This window comes from Lissotriton helveticus, chromosome 2_1 (genome assembly GCF_964261635.1).
Source record: "Lissotriton helveticus chromosome 2_1, aLisHel1.1, whole genome shotgun sequence".
NCBI lineage: Eukaryota > Metazoa > Chordata > Amphibia > Caudata > Salamandridae > Lissotriton > Lissotriton helveticus.
This window is the reverse complement of record NC_136059.1, coordinates 1805629894-1805647164: the sequence shown is the minus strand read 5'-3', so window position 1 is coordinate 1805647164 and position 17271 is coordinate 1805629894. Positions and strand designations below refer to the sequence as shown.

Here is a 17271-nt window from a genome sequence, read left to right as displayed (position 1 = left end):
GTGTTAACAATGCTTTGTTGTTTTTTCACCCCTTCATCTCCACTCTGCCTATTGCTGGAAGAAATAGACCCCCCCCCACCCCCCGAAATTTTTAGTAGACCAAATTCACCCCTCTCCCCCCGAAGTTGCGCCTCTGGCTAGTCCTACAGATGAAAAGTGTGGTTCTGGTGCTTCGGGCAGCCTGCCTAGAAAGAAATTGGGGATGGCTGACACTCCGAGGCAAAAGATGAAGGGATGTAGATGGAAGTTCCATTTGTGATGCTGAGATGAACTTGAGATGGATGAGGAGAGTCAGGGAAGTCTGAAAAATACCAGGATGATTGTAGAAGAAAAAGATTTGGAACTTTTTGTAATCAAAACAAGGCGTGAGTCAATTTGCTGCAATGTGAACTTAAAGCAAAAATGTGTCTGACGTCAGAACACTTAAGACCCTCTCATTTATTTTAAACTGTCAGTGGAGCATATTTGTTTCCAAATTATTTGGATACTTGCAGACCTCCGTGTTCTTTGGAGCTCTGGTGCTCTCCAAAGTGAAAATCATGTCTGTTTAGTATTTGTAACTACCAACAGCAGGCTGGCACAAATGTGGACTTCCTACACAGGAGACCTAAAATTCTTTAAACATGCAGTTCCACGAATAACGCAAAAACATGGTTTGTGAACAGGAAAACAATTTTCTGTGGAATACATTAAGTCAGATTCAAGAAACATTGAAAAATACTGAACTCTTCTTTTGGCAACACCTCCCTCTTAATTGCTAGAATCCCATTTCCCGAGCAAGAAGAAAAGAAAGTACTTTTTATGCTTTTTACAATTCGTGAAAAGTTTTTATTATCAGAATGCAACATTGAAATAAGTTGTTGGATCAAGAAAATTCAGAAAAGGAAGTGTGTACGTGGGTGAATTCGCTAGGGCCACTCTCTGTTTCAAATATAGTGCAAGGATATTATTTATTTTATGTGTACACAGTTCAGTACGTGTGTTTCCATTTACTGTCACAATAAAGAGTGCCAATTTGTACATGTATGAACACATGCTTGCAGTACAGAGTATAAAAATATAATTTATTTATTAAATTACACATAAATATAAGATACAAATGTATTTTTAAAATACAGATAAGGATATTCACACTTGCATTGTGTACATACGAAAATACATATTTTAATATTTAACATACACAGACACATTTATGATAAATGCAACTGATTGGCAATGCCAGTTTTCCGCGATAGTTCCAGTTTTCCATTAATATGGAAAAAAATAAAGCTTCAAAGCAACTAGCTCTGTCTTACATCTTGTAACAACTTGTTAATTTCCGCAACCAGCTCACTTGCGTCCATGAGTTCATGTTTGCCCTCACCGAAGTGATTGAGCATACTGTCAAAGTCATCTTCCTCATAGTTCTCTGGGATCTCCTCCATGGCTGGCAGCCATTTTGAAGTAGGTTGCACCCCTGAATGTATCCCCAGGGGTGGCACATTATTGTTTGTAGGGCACGGAAAATAAGAGTTTGCTGCCCACGCTGCCACCCCTTGGGGGTAACTTACAGTCTTGGCCGCCAGGTGCCCTTTCCTGCGCTCCAAAGAATTGGAGCAATCCAACTCATTACAGTCGGTGTACGCGTCCATGGATGGTGGTAAAAGGCGCTGGAAGACACTATTCATTTCTGATAGGAGGGAGGAGGAACAAACGTCAGCCGCCTCCTCGCTCTCAGAGTCTTTCCCAAAGGTTGAGAAGCTCTTCTTCTTTTCATTGGTGTCAACGGGGGTCAGCTCGTCCTCGAGCTGTGGTTTTTGCTGTGGCTCCTGCTGCTCCTCTTCCTGTTGCTGCTGTGACTGGAGCTCCTCTCCAGGAATGAAGAGGTTGCACCTATAGTCAGAGGTGGGAGATGGCAATGGAGGCATCCAGCACTGGTCCGAGTGTCCCAGAACTCGACATTCATCCGTGCAGAGTCTCATGGCTGTGGGGAAAGGACACAAGATTATTATTTCCTCAGCTCTTAGCAAATACCTCATGCTATTGAATGCAGCAAGCCTATTGCATCAATGGAAAAACGCACACTGACACAGAAACTCAACTTAGACATACACAAACTGAACTTAACTTTAGGAAGTCCTTAAAAACATGGATTTTTGGTATCCCAGATAATACTGCTTGGTCTCTTATCTGAATTTTGCTCATATGAGTTGGTGCCAGCTCTTTCTCCTGGTAGGTGCTCTCTCTCTCTCCGCATACAGCACCAAGATACTCCTTGGAGTGAACGTTGCGCTATATAAAAGCTCACTTCATTCATTCATTCATTCAGTGGAAGAGGTGTGGCACCGCGGCCAGGGCGACTGACGCTGAAATCTGGGGATCACGGTTCGATCCCCGGCACCTGCGGCAGATTACACTCTGGGCAATAGCTTGCTTAATCTTCCCGACGGCCCCCAGCGCCTAGAGACCCTTACGGGTGATTGTGCGCTTTAAAAAAAAAAAATCAAACCTATCAAAACTGCACTGGGGGAACCTGCTGCAAGAAGACCAGAATGGGTTAATGACGTATTCTTGGTTGATTATTGGGAGCAGGCTGGCCCACGAGCTGCGCGTGCTTTAGAATTACACAGAGAATCAGGCTCAAAGAATCTTCTTAGGCTAAGGCAGGGTAACATTTTACCACGAGTTCACAAAGGCAAGCATATTGCAGTCAGAAGCCTCTGGCAAAAAACTGTTCAAGTGAACACTGTAAATTATGTGTGAAAAGGTTTCAGCATTCAGTCAGCTCCCAGCCAGCCAAATGTCTCCCTTCTGTCCTCCCCTTGCCCCGCTCTGCCCTCGCACTGTTCTCTGTGACACTGCGGAGCAATCTGTCCCCCCCCCATCTATCTCCATACGCTGTCCAGCTGCCGCTGCCTCGTGAGCAGACCCTCGGAGCCCGACCCCCGTCCCCATTACTTTCGCTTTACGTCTCCTTTTCAGCTTGCTCTTTTGCCCCTGCCGCACTAGATCTGACATTTTGCCTTCCAAAGCGGGCAGGTTTGTTCATGAAAATGTACAGCACACACACATTAATAGGAGTGGGGTGATAGGTGCACCTGGCTGTCGTGGTGACATGTTATGTCACGTCCTATAGTTGTTGTATATAGGCCTGTGCAATTTTTCGTAATACTGGTATAGTCCCGCGTTGTTACAGAATTCTGCGTGACACGGAGTGCTGCCATTTTGCAGAACATTAATTTTTGTATGATTTATGCCCACTGGACGCTAGTTTAAGTACAACAACACATCTTGCAACAGGTATTATTTCCATGAACAAAACATGTATTCTCCTCGAACCAGTGTCCAGCTGGTGGAGAAAGGTTGCTCGAGATACCTGAGAAATTTATTTCGCGAATACATGTTAATTTTACAAATTTTATGTTGATTTTTAGGAAAAAAGAATCAGAAATTTTGCAAAGCCCTGCATGAGTGCAAGCTTCGTCAATTAACATGCCTCTGCGCCGGTGAAGTATTAAACAAATCAAGAAATGATGGGAGGGACATTGTCATAAATAAGGGCGAACGTTTTGAAATAAAAGACATAAAGGCCACTTTGGTGGTGAATGAATACGTAATATTCCTCATTCTTTGCTCTGCTTCGCCCGATTCCCCCCATGTATTTGTATTTTCGAGCCTCCCATAGTATCCATCCCTGCCTGGTAGCTTTAGTTCCCTGCAAGTCTTATCAATCAGACATGTTTGGCTGACCAAATGTTCTATGAGCAACAGAATGCATCTGCAACCCAGTGTGCCCCTCCTTGTATCACGAGGCTTATTATACAGACAGCACTGATGGGGGCGCACTGGTCGCCCTGGCTCATCTCGCTGGGGACCAGGGGGCGAGCCCAGACAGAGGCATTAACAGTGAGAGGATTCGAAGAAAGCGAAAGCATGACAATGGGAGGCCAGATGGCTTTGGGGCAGCACAACATGCTGCTACATGGAAATCAGCCTCCATCTGTGGGACCCTAACAATGCAGGCAAGCAGGGACCGGGGCGATTTTAGAGGTTATTCACCTTGGGCCTCTGTGGATTAGAGTTTACAGCATGTCCCTAAAGGCTGCGCCCGGGCTGACATTATTTTACAAAGTGAGATGTCAGCATGCCTGTGTACACACAGAAGGCAGGGATGATGGGAAATAATAGAGGAGATGGGGGAATTAGCATAGGTGGCTGGAATCACAGAATGTCAGAGCAAAGGAGTGAAAAAGCTGCAGGGTGCCTTCAATTAAAATAATGCCTAGCTGGATATCTTCCACATCAAATTACAAATCTTGTGCCAAGGGATTAACCCGATTATGAAAACGTATTGTACAGATATAATGCTCGCCTGCTTCACAAATGACACAACGTCAACACTTTGGCCGTGCTCCATAGTGCCACTTGATACTAAGGGGCAGATTTACAAGCCCCTTGCGCCGCTTTTACGCTGCCGTTGTGTCACTTTTGTGACGCAGCGGCGGCGCAAAAGATGCGCCATGGTGCGGAGTATTTACAACGTGACGCATCTCCCAGATGCGTCACGTTGTAAAGCCCTGCGCCTGATGAGGCGTACCATCGCAGGGGGAGGCGTTCCGGCGCAGGAACGCCTCCCAAAAGTGGCTGAGTGAAATCTACAAGATTTCACTCAGTCACTTTTGGGCCCAAGCTGCGTCAAAACCATGCGCCTGCTTGAAGCAGGCGTAAGGATTGACGCAGCATTGGAAGAATAGGGCCACCCAGAGCATTGCTGGAGCTGCGTCACGCTTGCGGCGCAACTCCAGCAATGCGCCGCTTTTACGGCACAGATGCATGACGTATCTGTGCCGTTTTTGCCCCATGGTTCGCCGCATTGTAAATGCGGCACATCAAGGATGGCAGAGCTGCGGCGCACAATTACTGGCGCATCCCTGCCGATATGCAGGGATGCACCAGTAATTGTAAATCTGCCCCTAAGAGTGGCCAAAAAAGCATAAACTGTCCCAAACCCCTCTAAGATTTCATGAGAAATCCTGGTACCCACAGGTGCAATGCATCTCTGGAGTACCTAACCAACCTGGCCCTGAAAACACATAGGGTCTGATTCAGCGTTTAATGGATGGGTTATTCTATCACAGCGTAATGGATATCCTGTCCACGTTATTACAAACGCTATAGGATATAATCAGGGCCACTGGAATTATACGCCGAGTAGGACCAAATTATACAGGAGGGTTGACTAAATGATGTGTCAAGGAAAGGCAAATGATGCAACATAATTCAGCTCATTTAGTGTTAGTAGTACATCATTATTTTGGAACATTTGCATGTTAACACTATCTGGGCAAAGTTATCACATCATTAGTACCAGTATGATGCACAAATATAGAAATAAGCAACAGAAAGGTGACCAGTCAACCTTTACGAAGGGCCATCTACTGAGTGGCAAAAAGTGTCACCTTGCATTTAGTAACTTTTGGTCTGTTTGAGCTAGAAACTATTTACTTTGTTGAAATCTGCAGATTATGCAGCAGACGATGGATTGTGGCAAATGTGGCAAAACTATTTTTATGAGGAAAACGCAGCAACCACAAAAGTACGTAATTCCAAAGACCCTGGATATAATGCACTTGTAATACGGCAGACGTGATACCTTGTCAAGTTGTTACGAAGTAACCCATCACCCAAACTCTAAATTAGGCCAATTGACTCTTATCTGCAGGGACTCCTAATTTACAAATCAATGTAAAATACTTTACTATGACACTGATTAAATGTCTTCCCTTCCAACCTTGAAGGCATCCATGTGTTATCAGACTGCCACCAAAGCACCAGCATATATTTTTGCTGGAAATTCTCTCATGTGAACTGTGGGAAATGTTTCAAAAAAATCAAACAAGCTGCATCTAATACTGCCGAAACTTTACAATCTCAAATTTTGAGTCTGAAAGCCACCATGGTGCCAGGCAAACCAATGGAAATCTGATTTTGTCCCTATGTACCTTTTGTGTAACATAGGTAAGGTGATGTGTGCTCTTCGATGAACACCAATAATGCTCAAGCTTATATATCCCCAAATGTCTGCCTTGCCAAGGGTGCATCCCCTCAACATTTATTGTGACACATTCTTATTCATTAATTTGGCATGTCACTAGACTAGACAACACTGATATAAGTGTAACCAAATCAATGTAGTGAAGCTATAGATATTAAACACACACACACACACACGTAGGTCCTAACAAGCAGATATTCAGTTAATGGTAGATGTTACATCTCTTTGTTGATGTTCTCTGTTCTCATACATTTGATAACATAAAATGCACAAATTATAACCAAACTTCACAAAAATGAATTTGAGTAAGGCACTGCAAGTTAGGATTAGAAACGGGCAAAATCGAACAGTCTATTTTTATAAAATTCATGAGCTTTGCAAAGTTATAATCTATTGAACTTTAAAATAAGGGAGAAGGGACAGTTTATGGGCATGTGTAGTAGTGGGAGTCAACCTTGCCATTCAGGGATGCAGCTGGACCACTGCTACTCTGAAGCAGCAGACCATGATTCCCAGACCCTGAAGGTTCTGCCCTTGGAGAGCAGAAGTGTCATTAGTTACTAGTGCCCAGTTGCCAAGTGGCAGCTGTTTACCCACTGCCAATAAAGGAAGCCCTGAACTATGGAGAGCAATTCACCCCTCTCAGGTTCCAAAGCTGTGCCTTTCATGCATGGCTCTAGCCCCTTACCTAACAATAGCCTTCCTGGCCAGGACATACAGCTGAATGTATAGGTACCTATGGAGACTGGGAATTATAGACTTCACATTCAACTTAAACTCTCAATTCAAAGGGCAGGGCCCCCTGTCAGGCTTGGTGAGAATGAAGTCTTAAAAATTATAGCGTTCAAGACATATCTTTGGGAATGTCTGCACAAACAGCTGGTATTCTTCGCCTTTTATGTAATAAGTAAGCTAATTGACTTGCACTTAATTTGAAACTAAGATCTAATTAAGCGTTGCTCAGTTATACATGTTTTAAAGACATGCAACTGCTGCACAATGAATGTGGTTCCAGCATGCCACTTATCCTATAAAATCAGTATTAAAAACACAAATGCCTTTTTGCAGTCTTTCGTTGGTTCCATCTCTTCACATGGGCCACTAAGATAACTTCCTTTCAGAAGTGTTTAAATATGAGCTTCAAAACAAGCATTGGGACACAAATGGGATGTCTATATTAGAAACCCACTCAGGAATGGAAAGAAAATGGCTCATTTTAGTCAAAAATAATCTGTATGGACATCTGCTCACAGTTTCCAAGGTCTACTAGTCTACACTGAGAACACTAACATGGAAGAATCGAATAAATTACTAAGGGGAATGAAGCATACGGTTGCAGCAACACATGTAAGGTCTGAAAAGAAAAAAAAGGGACGGACTGACGGGAGAATCGTGGTATTAAAGGGGAGAAGAAGAAATGCAGAGAAGAAAATGGGAACACGTTGTGTGAAAGCATGGGTGAAAATACGAGAGAAAAAATACAGCGTTACAGAATTGTAGATGGTGAAAGTAAAGGTGTTGGAGGATTGCATGAGAGAATGAAGGAGAGGAAAGTGCTTAGGAGACAAAGAAGGAAGAAAGTGGGTTTTGTGACTCAGTGGAAGATGAGAGATGGATCTCACATAACAGAAAGATAACATATTGAGTGAGAATTGGAAAGAGTTGAAACAGGAGGCTGCAGAAGAGAAAGCGAAGGGACCAAAGCTCGATTTTGATCTCAATGAAGGAACCACTACCCAGGTCTAATATTCACCAGCATCCTTTCTTAATATCTCCCCACCCTTCTTCTCATAGCAGAAAATGATAACTGTCCTTAATAACATGTATACAATTAAAAATAGAGTTTTGCACTCAAGATTATTTTTTTTTATGAATTGCACATTTAGCAAGACCCAGAAGACTGGTACTCACATCTCTTCCTAAACAAAGAATATTCATGATATGTTGTTTATATTGCAATTGAATCAAAAACAACTGTTGCAAAAACAGTTCAGTGATATCAATGTGCCCTGATAATGGCACATGTGCATGTGACAATGGTAAAAAAAAGTATACAGTGCACAGACAATATATCCACTCATCTATATGCCTACCTACTAGGACTCATTGCATCTAAATCAAGGCAAATAGTTCCAGAATATATGTAATTCAACAAGGAATGAGTTGTCAGCGTTAGAAAACTGTCAACGTTTCAGCCCCACTGAGTGATTCAGATGGAGTCTTCTTCAGGGCAAATAGCAGGTAGCAACCTAACTGGCTGCCAAGGGTCGTGTTAAAGATTAAGCATCCAAAAAGAAGGTCAACATGACCTCTCAGTCTGGCCAAATACTCCAAATGGCTTACTCTATCAGCCGGCGTTCTCAATCGTGCACCACATGGCCTACCATGACACTAACCACTCAGTCAATATAAACGTGATATCATGAATATTCTTGAAAGGGAGAAAGAGTAAAGAATAAGGAAAGTAAGGAAAGACAGGGAATGATGACTGGACAAAGAGGAAACCTGAGAGGTGGTAAAAGGAGGAGTAGAAAGGAGATGGGAGGAAGGAATAATGCACTCTTTTTTTCTATTTCCCATGCAATGCTAATGTCATCAACAGCGTCACTCAAAATACAGTCAAGTTTTATTGTATTTGTTTACCATAGTTTAAGAGACTAAGTCCAGATTGCATGTTACCTAATATTACATTAATAAACTCTTGTAACATATCTTCTGATATAGCTATAACTAAGAAGGTCACATCTTTTTAAATACATCATGTTTACAAAACTTGCAATGAGACATACAAGTATACACACAATTCCATGACATGAGGTGAAACTAAAAATCGTGAGTAGAAGAACATGTGGCAAACAAACCACAGCAGCAATGTAAACTGCTTGTTTTTATTCTAAACGTCAACCCATCTTTATAAAGTCTTTGGAGCATGAGCAGATGTGGGAAGCAGATTCTTCTCCCACCAATATCTTTATCACTTCTTCACCTCACACCGCCATATTTTTTCTCTTGTCTGACTCCAGTAAATTGTACTATTTAACTCACATATACAGTTAAAATCCCTTTGACAGACTGTAGGTGAAAAAAGGCCATTATACAGTCCAATGCACACTACAACAGGTTAATACGCTATCCTTTACTAATACTTCACTAACTTTCTTTCACATATAGCTTAAATATGGTTGCCAACTCTTCTGATCATGTCAAGTTTACCATTCATGACCCAGTTTCCATCACTAGTCTCTGGATGCCTTTCAAAAAGCTGGAAAAGCAAGCTTGTATAGAATTTCTAGACCACAAATCTTCTCTTTGAGGGTGGATTGGAAAACATCCCTAGATTTATTGAAAGTGGTTTGTGAAATGAGTGGAAACAATGATCCTGCGGAAATGTGGCTGCTCATAGAGCCTTCCCACAAACACAGCACATGCTGCCAAATTCAGCTGTAAAAAGGGAGATTCAGCAAAAATGTTGGCAAATTGATAGTTAAGAGTCAAACTTCCTCAAAACAGCACAGCAAGTACAAATACATAAACGTACCTGCCACAGTTTGAAAACACATCATCCACAAACAGCCTAAGATGGGTGTGCAAATGTTCACGGACTACCTTACACAGATGCAGGCATTCCCTATTCACATTCAAGGATGCTCATTCTGAGATGTCCAGTGACAAATAAGGCTGGCCAAAGCCTGTCATCTGCACGGCAATATTGGAAGTGAAGTGGTCAAATTTTGGCAGGTCATTTATCCACTAACGCGTGTTCTGTGACTGCCAAAATCACTATTTGAGGCTCACTTGCACCACCTCGAAGTGGGTGTTAGTGATGTGCACAGCTGCTAAAGGATCAATTGTGCAGCCTATGTGACATGACCTTCCTACTAGGAGGCTTGCCTGTGTGCATCCTTGACACTATGCAATATAGTTTACCATTACAACTCCCAATTATGAAAAAATATATTTCTGTGAGTGAGTAAGGCTTGGCGAGATTATGCAGGCCTATGTCTTAGAGGCCTGTTGTGGCCAAGAAACAGGCATGGCAACACCAACTGGTTTTCTTAAATTCTTCATAAAGGGCCAAAGTATTCGAAGGAGGCAACACACACTTAACACTTGAAAATACGTTGTGGGCAATACCTCAACCTTCTACACTGGACCCAGTTTCCCACAATGAACACAAGTCCTCTTTATGAACTTTGGGAGTGTGCATTTGTGAAATGTTAACTTTAAGAAATGGATTATAGAGGGAACTAAACGCACATTAATTTCATATAATAGGCCTACAAATGTCATTCAACTCAAAACAATTCCCCTTCACAAGAAAAGCTTTTTGCTCCAAAGTTTGATTTAATCACCAGATCGTGATAAACCACACAACTAGAAGGTCTTTTCACTGATACTCAATTTGTATCTCGTGAGATGCAACTTTGAACTGGCATCTTGCTGGCAGAGGGAATTTCCACTATTAAGCATGTGTGTATGAAGTCACGTAGGCTTTGCTTTGAGATTTGTATAAATATGGCAGAGTAAGTATTGGCCTTTGCTGTCTACTCTTGCCAGAGTGCGAGTTGTATATTGTTCCCGCTAACATAATAAATGATTTAAAGGTCTGCCTCTGACTCCTCGCACATTAATTTGTTCGTGGACAGAGTGGTGATAACCAAAAGCGTAAAAGTGCGCTTTCCACACATTTGTGTATATTTGTGCATGATGTACTGCCAAGACTGCTTATCTCAAAATGTCATAGGGCACTAGGCACAAATGTTACTATGTATTCTGAATAAAAGAAAGTGGGTAGAAAGGGGGGAGTGGAAGAGTACGATGGAGGACATGAGAATTGAGAAAAAAGTGATGGACATGGATAGAGTAACTGATAGAAGATGTTGTCAGAGATATTGATGTCAAGGATAACTGAGGGAACAGGGGCGATGAAAGTTATAGGTAGCAATCAGAACAGAGGACAAGAGGGCAACAGAGAAGGACGTTTTTTGAGAAAATATGAATATGGGGTCAGAGAGGCCGGACAAGATATGGAGAAAAATGAATGCAGTGATAGGAGGCATACTCAGTGAAATATTTACCTTATCCTAAAAACAAGTAAATGGTTATTACCTGTGGGAATTCTGTGGCCTTCTGCAAGGAAAAGATCACTAAATCCTTCGCCCAGCAGCCGGTCTATTGGAGAATCTCTGCCCATGTCATAATCGCTGTCCCCTGCTTCACTGTCACCCCGGCCGCTGTCCTTCAGGCTAAACTTATCCATATCTTGGAGGGCATATCTGCAGATGCAAAATATAAGAGGTCAAGCACACATCATATAGAACCCATATTATATACTCTTAGTCTTATCTTGGGGCTGGCTTGTACCAGTTTAGGAACTCACCTATAACTCCTGGAATATTTATTTCCTCTGAAACTGGGCCTTGGCTGGTACTGGCCTTGGTGAAGCATGGCAAGCAGTTGAGAGACCTTTGTAAGAAAATGATATATTAAGTTACAAAAAGAAAATGAAAGACCTCCAAAGGATGCTGTTTCTTTTGAAGGTTACTACTCCACATGTATGCACATTTCTTAAATATTTCATAAGAGCAACATTAGGAAACATATTGTACCAACTTGTTACGATGTGTTTGCATTACAATGTTACTAAGACAATTCTAAATTTCAAACAAGTGCAAGCTTCTTGTGTATAGATTGAAGTAAAAGACATCAAATCAAGTTGTTGTTGCAAAGTATTCTTGACTTTAAAAAAATACATTGCAATAGTAAGTAGGAATTAGCACAAGCCCTTCTTTCCCTTCTCCGCCTATCACTCACTCATGGCACACCTGACCTCTTTATCGCTGGAGTTTTTAAGCTGTTAATGCCAATGCATGCGACATTTACCATAGATGAATACACAAACATTCCCTATCAGACTTCAAGGTTAACCTCAGGCTCTGTAACTTTCAGTAGTGCCTAGGAAGCAAAAAGATGCTTTCCCAACAAGGCCACGCATGTGACTCCATGCAAGTAGCCATGATGGTGACCAATAGGTCCAACATGGCAGACAGAGGGCGCTATTCTTAGGCAACTTTTCAGATAAATCCCCATAGTCAAGATTTTTAGGTCTATGGGGATAGACATTTACTTCACACGTTTGGAAGCAGAGTGCAAATTGGACTAAATGTTGACCTCCCTGGCCATTCCTCATTGATTTTTAAAGCAAAGCTTGCGGGTTGATGAAGTTCTTGGTCAATATGGATGGCATGTGATCAAAATTGCAGAAGTAAGCCACCGTTTTGTGCAAACTTGCAAGGTAATTGTTTCAAGATGCTGAAGTCCCTGGTAATAGAACTTTGCACCGAGTGGCAAGTCAGGCTAAATGTTGCCCTCCTCGGGCCTTCCTATTTGCTTTTATTACAACACTCAGGATTAAATGTTTAGCTTTCCCATACATGCTATCTGCACTCAATTCCAACTAGGCAGAAGGAGGGCCTGTGAAGGCAACATTGCACTAGCCGGAAGTTAGGCCTTTTGGCCGGAAGGAAGGCCTTTGAAGGCAACATTGCACTAGCCGAAAGTTAGGTCTTTTAGCCTAAAGGAAGGCCTTTGAAGGCAACATTGAACTAGCCGGAAGTTAGGTCTTTTAGCCTAAAGGAAGGCCTTTGAAGGCAACATTGCACTAGCCGAAAGTTAGACCTTTTAGCCTAAAGGAAGGCCTTTGAAGGCAACATTGAACTAGCCGGAAGATAGACCTTTGACGGCAACTTTGCACTAGCCGGAAATTAGGCCTTTGAGCCGGAAGGACTTTGAAGGCAACATTACACTAGCCAGAAGGAAGGCCTTTTAGCCGGAAGGAAGACCTTTGAAGGCAACATTGCACTAGCCAGAAGGATGGCATGTGAAGGGAACATTGCACTAGCGGGGAAAATGGCCTGTGAAGCCAACATGACAGATAGAATCCTCTCTGTTATGTATATCTCTGCAGTGTCTTCAACCTGCGACTTCGAGTGCATGGAGAAAAGTTCTCAACTAGAAAGAGAAGGGGATAGATTGTTTTGCGATGGTTCTTTTTAAGCAATAAATTCTTAATCTATAGTTGCACGTGCAAACAACATAACTGTCAAAGGGGAATTACTAAACACAACATATAACTGCATACAGGTCACATCTTACAGTGGTAATCTTAATAAGTGGAACATGACAGGCTCATAATTAATACACATGAAAAACACGAGGTTCATCGAGCTCAAGCAGTGCAAGTAATTGCTTATTAAAAAAATGCATCTTTGAAAAACGAATTTCAATTCAAACGCTCTTTTCAGCATTAATGCCAACAAACTCTAACTTATTGTCCTTTTAATAGTAACCAAATGTCAGACCGTGCTTTTATTTCTTGAATAAACATAGTACCTACTAGAACCTCTTTAAGACACTGGCTGTTTCAAATACCACTGTACACGAAGTCTATTCCATAGTGCATCTCTTTCGACTGTAAAAAATACTCTAGCTTGACAAGAGTTTGAAGCTCTCTTTCCAGCATCAGTGGATGACCTGAAGTACTCTGCTGCTCTGAGATTAAACATGTACCCTCTTACTATGTGTACAATAAAACAGTCCTCTCATCTTTCTTTTAACTTCAGAAAACCACCACAACTGTTTGAGTTCTCACAATAACTCAAGCATCTAATCTAGCCTGTGTGGCAACAGACAGGGCCTCAAATGAATAAGTGACTATGAATTTAGATTCACAATTCCTCATTGAGTTTATCCCAATCTTACAGTTTACAAAGCTTTGAGCACTTGCACAAACATTTAAAATAACAATGCATCATTTATAGCAAGTTGCATCAATAATCGGGTACTTACAGCGGGTCTTACCTCAACGGCGGGAGTGGCATGGGTGAGCTCTAACGAGAAGTTCTCGGGCACATGGTTTGAGGAGATGGTCACCAGGCTGTTCAGGGACTGCCGGCTGTGTTGACTTTGTCTGCTGCTCATTTGCCCTCTTTCCAAAGTTGGCGATGATGATGGCGATGACCTGTGGTGAGATCTGATGGGTAAGGTGCCGTTCAGAGTGGGCACCAGCGTAATGTCCCCCTTGTGGATCTGTCGCGATGGCCTCTTGGGGTGGTGCTGGTAAGTGGATTCTGCCACACGACAGTTGTATGACCTGGTGTCCTTTTTTTCTCTGTTGCATCTGGTGGCAAAGATGACCATGATGACCAACAGGACGGCACAAATAGCTCCCAGAGAAATGATTATAATCATGGAGACATCCAGAGAGGCTGTCCTGGTGTAGGTGGCTTCGGTGCTGGAAGCACCGTAGGAGGTTTCGAAGGCGAAGCACTTGAGGACAGCTTTGGCACTCAGTTGAGGGCTTCCTTTGTCATGAACAGTCACAAACAGTTCCCATTCTGTGTAAGGAAAGGATTCCATGCTTATATTCATGTAAATATCACATGATTTAGGGTCCATTATAAAAACCTTGTCCTCGTTGCCTGCTGTGATCGAACAACTAAGCTCAGAATTCATGCCAGAGTCTCTGTCGTTGGCCCTGATCTTGGTGACAAGGAAGCCACTTTCGGCATCTTTGGGAACTGCGATTTCAGCAGTGTTGTTCCTCAGTGCTGGACTCACAATAACAGGCGGGTTGTCGTTCTCATCAAGGATGGTGAGGACCACCGTGGCGTTGGTCGCAAGCTGTGGCTCGCCTCCATCTCTGGCCTGAACTACGAAAGCCACCTGATTCACATCTTCATGATCAAAAGTCCTAAGGGCATAGATGGCCCCATTGGATGGGTCAATAGTCACATAGGTGGAGATGGAACCCCCCAAGATGTTGCTGTCCAGGATAGTGTAGGTCACCAGGCCATTGTCCCCTCGGTCTGGGTCGGTGGCCATAACCGAGGTTATGTAGGCTCCAGGGGAGTTGTTCTCGGCTACCATGATTTCGTAGCGGCTCGTCTGGAAGCGGGGTGGGTTGTCGTTGACATCATTGAGTTGGACAGTGAAGTGCTTGACAGTGGAAAGGCTTGGGATCCCCCTGTCCTCTGCTATCACAGTCAGACTGTACTCCGACCGCTTCTCCCTGTCCAGCGAGGCGTTGGTGGAAATCAAGTAGTTGTTTTCGTAGGTCTTCTGGAGTTTGAAGTGGCCGTGCCCATGCAGCTTGCACACCACTTCCCCATTGAGGCCTGCGTCCTTGTCCTGCACCCTGACCAGGGCCACAAAGGTGTCCACCGGCGCCGCCTCGGAGATGTAGGTCACATCTTCCTTGCCAACAGTCATCAGGTTGATGCTCACTTCCGGTTTGTTGTCGTTGACGTCCACCACGTTGATGATGACCTTGCAGTGCGCAGGGATGGGGTTGGGGCCCATGTCCTGGGCCTGGACGTCGATCTCGTAGGACCTGGTGGCCTCGTAGTCCACCGGCTTGAGCAGGGTCAGGTGGCCCGTCTCCGGGTCCATCTTGAAGGTCTCCAGGATCTGCGGCGACACGTGGCTGCTGAAGGCGTAGACGATCTTCCCGTTGGCACCCTCGTCGGGGTCGGTGGCGTTGAGATCGAGGAGCAGGGCGCCCGGCGCGGAGCTCTCGGGCAGCTGCAGGGTGTAGGACGGCCGCTCGAAGGCCGGGCTGTTGTCGTTGGCATCGGACACGGTGATCTTGATGACGGCCGTGCCCTGCCTCTGGGGCACCCCCAGGTCCGAGGCGGTCAGCTGCAGCTCGTAGCCCGCCTGCTTCTCGCGGTCCAGCTCCTTCAGTAGCACCAGCTCGGCGTACTTGGCGCCGTCGGTGCGGGAGCGCACCTCGATGCCAAAGCAGTCGGCGCCGGACAGCGCGTAGCCCTGCAGCGCGTTGTCGCCCACATCGGCGTCGGTGGCGGCGTCCAGCGGGATGCGGGTGCCGGCGGCCGCGCTCTCGGACACCTCCAGGGCGATCAGGGGGCGCGGGAACTGCGGCGCGTTGTCGTTGATGTCCAGCACCTCCAGCTCCACGTGCAGGATGCGCAGGTGCTCGGTGGGCAGGGTGATCACATCGAACTGCAGCGAGCAGTTGGCATCGCGCTGGCACAGCTGCTCGCGGTCGATGCGCCCGGCCACGCTCAGCTCGCCGCTGTCGTCCCGCACCCGCAGCAGCTGGGGCCCGCCGCGCTGCATGGCGCGGAAGCGCACGGCCGACGGGTCCGGCAGGTCGGCCAGCAGGGCGGCCACGTCCTCCGAGAGCCGTGCCACCACCGTGCCCGGCCGCTGCTCCTCGTAGATGCGATACTTGAGGTTGGTGGCCCCGGATCCCCGGAGCAGGGGCAATAAGATGCACACGAGGGGCAGGAGTCCCCGGGAGATGATGCTGCGCTCGCTCATCTTTTTCCAAAGCATCCTCGGCCTGCGGGGGACTCACACCACGCTCCTGCCAAACTCCCTGGGCGGCTTGAGCCCAGCGCGCATTGGGTCCCCAGCGCCGGGGTGCTGGCAAAGTCCCCTTCTGCAGAACAAGCGAGTCCGGGAAGCTTCCAATGTTCAGCCGCGGAAACTTTCCCTCCTCTTTCTGTCTCCTGTGACTGCTGTCCGCGACAGGCTGTGTGGGACCCCAGGAAGGATGCTGCGAGTCTGGGGTCGCCTTTTCCCTGCTGCAAGGCTTGTCTTTGGAGGAGAGAACCGCGCTCTCCTTTGCAGCAGGTCCGGTGCCCCTTCTGTAGCTGTTCCGTTCAGCGCGACTCTTCCTGTGCCCACCTCTTCACTGCAGCTCCCAAGCCCGCTCTGCTGCTTTCCCTCCAAAGACTGATCTCTGCCCTTCCTTCTCCTCTGCTGACACGCAGACTAAACCCCCCTTGGTCGCCCGCTCCAGACTAAACTCGCCACAACTTCAGCCTTCAGCTCAGACAAAGCTTCTCGACTCAGTTTTTTTTTTGCCAGGCTGGTGCTGAAAGTGCGCGCGGCCAATCACCGACTTGGTGGAGCCTGGGACGGCGGAGTCACAAAAGTGCAGGAGGGAAAGTGGTGGGAGGGGGCGGAGGAAGGGAAGGGAGACGGGGGGAGGCCATGGGTCCCTCCCACACGGCATTCACTTTCTGCGAGTGTGCCCCAACAAAGGGGAGACAAATTACTACAGAACAAAACTTTAACAACAGCCCCGTGTCTCCTTTATTTTCGTGACACCTTGGATTGTTATCTGTACTATTAATTCGTTGTCTTTCTCCCTGCGACCCTGGACTGTGCGTCCCTTATCCAAAGTGTAAGAAATTAAACTTTATGTG

At 45.2% G+C, this 17271-nt stretch overlaps 1 protein-coding gene across 2 annotated transcripts; it reads right to left on the bottom strand.

The window, feature by feature from the left end:
* Positions 1-796: 796 nt before the first annotated feature.
* On the bottom strand, positions 797-16967 carry PCDH18 (protocadherin 18). Of its 2 annotated transcripts, none has more exons than XM_078676761.1 (4): positions 13883-16967; positions 11415-11500; positions 11144-11310; positions 797-1963 (listed from the first exon to the last, which is right to left on the bottom strand). In XM_078676761.1, exons 1-4 carry the CDS (start codon positions 16391-16393, stop codon positions 1281-1283), a joined length of 3447 nt encoding a protein of 1148 aa, XP_078532887.1. In that variant the 5' UTR covers positions 16394-16967; the 3' UTR covers positions 797-1280. The 2 variants fall into 2 exon arrangements, with proteins under 2 accessions (XP_078532887.1, XP_078532888.1); XM_078676762.1 differs by having other exon boundaries at positions 13895-16966.
* Between the last annotated feature and the right edge of the window lie 304 nt (positions 16968-17271).